The 7,760-nt window shown below is 35.8% G+C and overlaps 1 protein-coding gene across 7 annotated transcripts in view; it reads left to right on the forward strand.

The window, feature by feature from the left end:
* Positions 1–7,760, forward strand: part of LOC111796007 (aminodeoxychorismate synthase, chloroplastic-like) — a 12,613-nt gene that overhangs the window by 1,076 nt on the left and 3,777 nt on the right. Inside the window, exons 1-13 of one of the 7 annotated variants that reach the window (XM_023678686.1) lie at positions 52–254; positions 733–1,150; positions 1,527–1,568; positions 1,889–2,020; positions 2,263–2,330; positions 2,415–2,479; positions 2,718–2,784; positions 3,033–3,305; positions 3,388–3,514; positions 3,729–4,009; positions 4,748–4,827; positions 5,017–5,119; positions 5,605–5,687. In XM_023678686.1, the coding sequence (XP_023534454.1) occupies positions 823–1,150; positions 1,527–1,568; positions 1,889–2,020; positions 2,263–2,330; positions 2,415–2,479; positions 2,718–2,784; positions 3,033–3,305; positions 3,388–3,514; positions 3,729–4,009; positions 4,748–4,827; positions 5,017–5,119; positions 5,605–5,687 (1,649 nt within the window). In that variant the 5' untranslated portion in view covers positions 52–254; positions 733–822. Of the gene's footprint in view, positions 1–51; positions 255–277; positions 1,151–1,374; positions 1,576–1,888; positions 2,021–2,262; positions 2,331–2,414; positions 2,480–2,717; positions 2,785–3,032; positions 3,306–3,387; positions 3,515–3,728; positions 4,010–4,747; positions 4,828–5,016; positions 5,120–5,604; positions 5,688–7,760 lie in introns of those variants that run through there. The other 6 variants (XM_023678720.1, XM_023678695.1, XM_023678711.1 and 3 more) reach the window with 6 other exon arrangements.

Raw genomic sequence — 7,760 nt, forward strand, 5'->3', positions numbered from 1 at the left:
AAAAAAAAAAAAAAAAAAAAAAAAAAAAAAAAACATATTAGGGAAGGAAAAAAAAGAAGGGATTGGATCAAACGATAACCTCATACAATGATTTTGGAGTCGGTAGAGTATCTCTTCAACCGAAGAATGTCCGTATCAAATTCAGTTGGTCAATCAGAGAGCACGTCCCGCCCTTTTCCATACCACAATAAGTACCGCCATTTCTATTCCCTCGATTCTTGTGCCGCTCTTCCACTCCCGGGTCCACGCTCGAGGTTTGATTATCTAATGCAGTTGTTTCAGCTTCACTTTCCTTTGTTTGGTTCGTTTTTGTTCGAATCTGATTCGGAATCTTTAGAGTTTGCATCTCTGTTTCTTTTTACCCTGTATTTCTGCCTATTTTGATGCTTGTTTTAGTCGTAAATGGTGCTGTTCATGTCGAGGATTGTGAAGGCTTTTGAATTTGGTCTCTGCAACGTGTGAAATCGAATTTAGGAGATTCGATTGAACGTTCTGAACTGAATGTTGCTAATAACTGTATTGGTTTAGAGCTGGAAATTCCAAATGAACTAGAAGAATCGGGTTTTGTTTACAGATCTTGTCTGATTTTGATTGAAATCTCCAACTGTTTGATTAACTTCTAGATCGAGTGACTTGAGTATTTGTTGTGATCATTGAAATGGAACCTGAGTGATCATTTATTAGTATTATTGTTATTTTAATGTTTTGGCTGTGTATCTTTTTTTTATGCAGAGTTGGAAGGGAGGTGGAAACCATAGATGGAATTATGACTATCCATTAACACGTTCATAAGAGAGAAAAAAAGAAACGAAAAAAACAAAAATGATTACGGGTTTACGTTCATTGTCATCCGAGCTCAAATTTCGGGATGGCGGTATGGTGTATACAAGCTTGAGTTCACTCACATCAAATGATTTTGTAAGAATTTATTATCTCGAACAAAAAAGGCACTGTAAAGCATTAAGGAAAAATGCTGGAATGTTGTCTTTATCTTGTCCGACAACTTCTAAGCTCATGGAAGGATCGTTCATGAGGAAGAAACAGCTACATAAGCCACCTTTGAAGCTCGAGTTTGTGAGAACGTTGTTGGTCGACAACTATGATAGTTACACATACAATATTTACCAAGATTTGTCTGTCATCAATGGATGTAGGTCTTCTCTATCTCCGTTTCTGCTTATGTTTATATTTTGCATATCATCCGAGATCACTCATGATCGTTGTTTGCGGTTCATGCATATCCATTATGCTTTAGAGTCTCTTCTTTATAAAGTTTTTGCTTTTCACTTTTCTTTATTAGAGTGAGCTATTTCTTCATTTTCCTTGATTTCGTGTTTCTATACTTGTTCATGTTTGTTAGTATATACTTCTCAGCCTGTTTTGACTTAAGGTGGTCTTCCAAGTTATGTTCAATTTTAAAATAGAAGATCAAGATATCAATAAATCCCCAGGTCATGAACCATTTGAAAAATTAACACGAAGTTTCTCCAAGCATGAGCAACACTCATAGCTCTCTGGCTGTCCAGGTTTTGGCAGATCATCTCTACGCCTAATGAAGAACTGTGGAGGTTCACAGTTAAGAGCTTTTATTTTTGTTATTATCTCTTTGACACTCTTATGAACAATAATTTACTTTGGACTAGGCTTATAACTTAATAGTTTAGTCCACAAAACATGGCAACTTAGACGAATCTTTTCTTGAAAATGATTAAATGAGTTTTTATAGTTTAATCTTTTAATTCATCTGACACAATTTCCATTTCAGCACGTACATTGTTCATAGATTTGTCTGTTCTTGTATGAACGAGGGTGTATAGTTAATTGATGTTAATGATAGAGTATGAAACTGCTCTTGCGCCTCTCTTATACTTCTTTGGTTTTGTGCTAGTGCCTCCTGTGGTCATACGAAATGATGAATGGACATGGGAAGATTTATGTTATTACTTGTATGAAGAGAAGGCATTTGATAATATTGTTATATCACCTGGGCCTGGTTCTCCAACATGTGCCAATGATATAGGTGAGAGATTACAGATAATGATATAAATGTGGCATTTTTACCCTTCTGTAGTCTATTTCCATCAAAGGATAATTCTGAAATGATGACTGGAATAATATGGCCATCACTCTGTTACTGATATTGTTATCTATCATGGTATTTGCATTAACATCACAGTCTTGGTCAATTACTTTTTTTGTTCTGAGCTTTAACTTCTTTCTTGAGAAAAAACAAAAACAAAATGTAGTTATTTAATCTTTCAGGAATATGCCTACGTCTACTCCATGAGTGCGAGGATATCCCCATTTTAGGTGTTTGCCTCGGGCACCAGGTATTTCCTTTCCTTCTCAGGGGCAGTTTGCACTTCTTTTTTAAATGACGTTCTTTATACATATGATGGCTTTTCATTTTACAGGCTTTAGGTTCTGTGCATGGTGCTAAAGTTGTTCACGCAAATGAGCCAGTCCATGGACGCCTAAGGTAAGCTTGGTGCTGTAGAGAAAGTTTCTTGGGTATTTTCTGTTCACTTACTTGGTGAACAAGTTCATCCATTTGGAGTGTGAATTACAAAATAAAATATTATGATTGGAGCCTGCAGGTTTCTTGTTAATGATACGAATTGCTTTTGATTTTTAAATAATTGTTATCGGCTCTTTTAACTTTGGTCAATATGATGTGTTCATCCATGCACTTATTTCCCCCCTCTAACTTTGCACAGTGAAATTGAGCACAATGGTTGTAGTCTTTTCAATGGCATACCATCTGGGAGAAATTCAGGGTTCAAGGTCCATTTTATTTTCATGCTGTTATTTTTGTTGCTTCTTTTTATTTTTACAAAGTAATATGATGTATATTATCTTCTGTTTATTATCCCGGCTCTTCATATGCTCCAAATAAATATTAGTCAGAATTTTCATCATTCTTCTATAGTAACCTCTACTTACTGACATTGACTACCATGGAAAGAATACGTTGTTTTGGACTAAAGGACTAAAATAATATCACAGTAATATGTGTGGCTGACTTATTGCAGGTTGTAAGATATCATTCACTTGTAATAGATCCCGAATCGCTTCCCAAGGAACTAATTCCTATATCATGGACGTGTTCCACAGATACCCAATCATTTCTTGAAATTAGCAATGCTTCCTCAATTTCAGATGCTCATGACATAGTTTCTAGTGATTCTATGTCAGAAGTACAAAAATCTCTACGTGTTTGGCCTCTCAACAGCCATCAAAATATGCAAAATGGAAAAGTTCTCATGGCAGTTATGCACTCCGTCAGGCCTCATTATGGTGTACAGGTGGTGTATGGTTATTTTGTTTGTGATTAACAAGCTTTGAGTTATCATGCTTACATTACTTATGTTTCTACATGACCTCCAGTTTCATCCAGAGAGCATTGGAACCAGTTATGGCAGAGAGATATTTAAGAATTTTAGAGAAATCACCGAGGATCATTGGCTTAACTATGGACCATTAGTCACCTGCAAAGAAAATGTAGATTATTCTGGTAAAAGTTCTGTGGATTCGAACTATTTTCTTGTGCAGACTTCCTTCACCCTACACTTGACACTTCCTCGTTGAACTGAATGACTTCGAGAATGAATGCTTTTAGTCTAGTGCAAATATTTCATTTCTGTTATTATTTTATACTGAGCCATCAAGTGTTTTTTAAGCTTGCATGTTGGGGTATTAACTTAACAAATATGTTTGCGGTTTCCCAGGAAATCAAATAAGGCTAAGGAAACCTGTCTCTCAATTAAATCATGGAACTTTTCCCAGTAGAAGTATTGGACATAATGGAGTTGGTAAAAAAGGTGTTGGCCTGTTTGATCTTGTGAATCTTTCATATCCCAGCAATGGAGTCAAATTTCTGAAGTTGGCTTGGAAGAAATACGATCATTTAGCTTCTGAAGTTGGTGGAGCTAGAAATATATTTTATCAATTGTTTGGACATCATAAAGCTGAAAACACGTTTTGGCTGGACAGTTCCTCGATTGAAAAGGTCTGGTCATCTCTTGAGTAACTTAATCACGTTTAGCATTATAGATTTATATATGACCCATGCATTCTCGATTCGCAATGGTAGGGTTCAAAGATTCTTTTGAATAGTTTCTCAAAAGTGCCAATCCTTCATTAGACTGCAGCAGGGTGTAATATGATCGATCTCTTGTGCAATATGAGGGTGAAGTTCATATCTGCAAGTTCTACACATATTTATTGGCTATTAAACGAAATGAATAATACAGATTATGTTTTGTGTGAGGAAAACTAATCGTTACTTGGAGTACTAATTATGAATATGAGGCACATATATATGTTAGGGAATCTAGCATTACAGTCTGTTTTTAAAGATAAATCTCGGAATAAGAGTAACAGTAGATGCGTTGTAAGTTATAACTTTGTATTTATAAGTCCATCTTTCTTTTAGTTATTTTAACACCGGCGACGTCTTTTCTTTTTCAATACAATATGTCTTTGTAACCTATAAATAAGCCATGCTTGGCTCATCATGGGGGATCAAATTCTCATCAATTTAGGACTTTACATCTGAAAAAGAACTATCAGTACTATTGTAAGACTTCAGCAAGCTCTCTCTATATTTAATCATTTATGCTTTCTACAGGTACATGTCCATTTAAAGATCATGCACCAAGATTGGTCCAACTGCTCACGTTATTATTATTATTTACTTTCGAATGAATAATTCATCAATGTCTGTTTTAACGCTGAATTTATATAGGGAAGAGCACGATTTTCATTTATGGGAGGAAAAGGTGGATCACTGTGGAAGCAAATGGTTTTCCAGTTATCAGATGAAAGGTTGGAGTTACAATCCTGCCCACTATTTCCTCTGGTTTTTAAGATTATGTTAGGATTTATTCGTTTGTTTACGTGATCCTTTAGTTTCTAGGTTATACCTAGTTAATCGTGTAATGCTCCAGAAGGGAACACGATACAACTTATCTATCTTTAATTGCTGGTTACGAAGTTAATTACATTCTTTTTCAGTGGTCATCCTTTTGAAGGAGGAGGCTACCTGTCAATTGAAGATGCTCACGGATCAGCAACCAAAACATTTTTGAATGATGGTTTCTTTGACTATCTAAACAAGGTACTTGAATATTTCTTGAATCGTACGATATTGAAGGATTTTGGTTTTGTTGTCTACAACCTGCACAAGAATTTGTAATCTGAAACTCAATGCTACTACTATTCAACATAAGCTGTTACTGAATATCAGTCAGCAGTCAAAGATCTAGGTTGGGGTCTAGAAATTAATCTTCTTGTTGCTCTTTTGGGATTCCAATTCTGCTCTTTTTTTAAGGACCTTCGAGTAACCATTGGTCTCAATTTGTTTGTGAGGACAAGATGCAACTTGTTCAATTACCTTCTTGTAAATGAACGTTTGTCATCATGATTATAACTTGGAAGTATTGTGCATCTTTTGTTGAATCTTTCTATCCATTTTAATAGTGATATGAACATATTAATCAATGTAATTGCTGAAACAAGTTGATGGGTTTTGCCGGTTTCACCTCCTGCTTCTGTTAAGCTAGGATCGGCAATAATAACTCTTTTGATGCTTAATTTTTATAGGAGCTTTCATCTTTTCAATACAAAAGGGAAGACTATGACGAGCTTCCATTTGACTTTCATGGTGGATATGTTGGCTACTTCGGGTAAGTGATTACTATCAGTATAATATTACATCGTTTTGCTCTCAGTCGCCATGATGCAACTATGGAAGTTTCAGCTTCTTTACAGCTCAGTAAAGCTGTACTTCGAGGCTGTCTTTTTGGTCCTTTCACTATTTTGAGGGAGGTTTACTTTCATGGTTTAATTATATTTGATTATATTCTGATGGGATAAATTGTCAAAGAGGATCTGATTGTTTTCTTTAAATAATAAGTTGGGGAGGTTTTTTTTTTTTTTTTTTTTTTTTTTTTTTTTTTAAAGCATTAATGTAACACTAAATGTACCATAACCCATCAACTTAATCTTTTGGGTTTAATAGGGATTCAACATGGTATCAAAATAGAAAATTCTATATTTGGACCCTTATAATTTCATTTCTTCTCCAATTAATATATATTTATAAGAAACACTGGTTTCATTGAGAAACATAAAAGAAAATAAAATAACAAATGGGCATACAAGAAAACAACAAGGGAGCCACAACCTAGCTATATAGGAAGGTGCTTCAATCCAAAGCATGAAGGCTTAGCGAAACTTAAGCTTAAAAAGAGGCATTAAACCTCACTCAAGACCAAATCCTCACTAGATCTCTTCACCCCTTTTTCGATCCAAATGCTTCAAAGGACTGCAAAACAAAATTGCCTCTTTGACACAATTGCTCCACCAAAGTTGCCCTTAATCACAAAAGGACAAGAACAAAAGAACTAGACCTCATGAATGAAGGAAGCACTATCTCCACTATGAGGAGAGAACCCTCAAATTGCTTTAAAGAGTGATCCCACAATGAAGAAGATAAACTGGCATCTCCAAAGAATATGATCAAGATCTTTGGTTGTGTGCCTCCCGATGATGCCACCAATATGGTCCCACCAAAAAAGACGAATGCCTCTAAATACGGTCAGTCATGTTAACCTTCCCGGGTAAAACATGCCCCACAAAAAATATAGCATTCCTTGAGAAGTTTTACCTTTCTAAGTGAGAAATGATGAGGGGGCCTAAGGAGAAGAGGCATCACTCAAAAAAAGGAAAAATGATATGCAAGAATAACCCTTCGAGCACAAGGAGCCCAAAACTGAAAATCCCTCCTTGAGATAATCGAGAAATCCCCCAATAACGATGGAAGGGACATAATGTCGAAGGTTGAACAAAACCTAAAGAAGACGAAAAGGACAAACTTCCTAAAGAGGACGAACTTCCTAGAGACAAGATAGAGGCCAATAGAGGGCAAATGATACAAACGTGGGAAAAGAGAATACTAGGGGCGAGCACCTGGCGAATGATCCCCGCCATAACAAAAATTTTCCCATTCCCAACAGAATTTTCCACAGACTAGTAAAAGAAAGAAAAACCAACCCTAATCACTATTCCTCCGGTAAGGGCGTGTTTGGGAGTTTTTGAAATAGTTAAAATTAATTTTCTCTTTTAAAATCACTTGGAAACAAGTTTTTAATGATTTAAAATCAATTTTGATGGTAGGAAAATCACGTTTAGAAAGTGTAAAATATTTTGAATACTAAGGAATGTTTTAAAGTTGTTTCAAAGTGATTCTAAATGTGACAAAAGTGATTTTAACCATTTTAAAACGCTTCCAATCATGTCCTAAATCTGCTAGGTGGAAGCCATACTTACTCTTAATAACTTTATGTGGTAGGGCATTAGGCTCCAATGGGAAGCACCATTACCATTTAGCCAATGGGGCTTCATTACCAAATCTAAGATTACTCATTACCCATCGCTAAACCTCTTTGTTCCACTAATTTAGATGTCACCTAATTCACAGATGGGATAGTAGGGGTGCACAACAGAAGGCCAAAACGGACCCGATCGACCAAACTGCATTGGTCGGTCATTTTGTGAAGAATTTGGTCAGTGCGGTTTTGCTATATGCAAAACCAACTAGTGTGTTGGTCCGGAGTGGTCAGAGGGGAAGTTTCTGACCAACCGACTGATATTCATCCTTCAGTATTTTAAAAAAAAATGCTGTTGAGTGTTGCGCTACAGTTTGTAGACTGCACACTGCACATTGTGGTGTGCACTCTTTTTTTTTTTTTTTTTTT

The sequence above is a fragment of the Cucurbita pepo genome, chromosome LG01 (assembly GCF_002806865.2).
Source record: "Cucurbita pepo subsp. pepo cultivar mu-cu-16 chromosome LG01, ASM280686v2, whole genome shotgun sequence".
Lineage (NCBI taxonomy): Eukaryota > Viridiplantae > Streptophyta > Magnoliopsida > Cucurbitales > Cucurbitaceae > Cucurbita > Cucurbita pepo.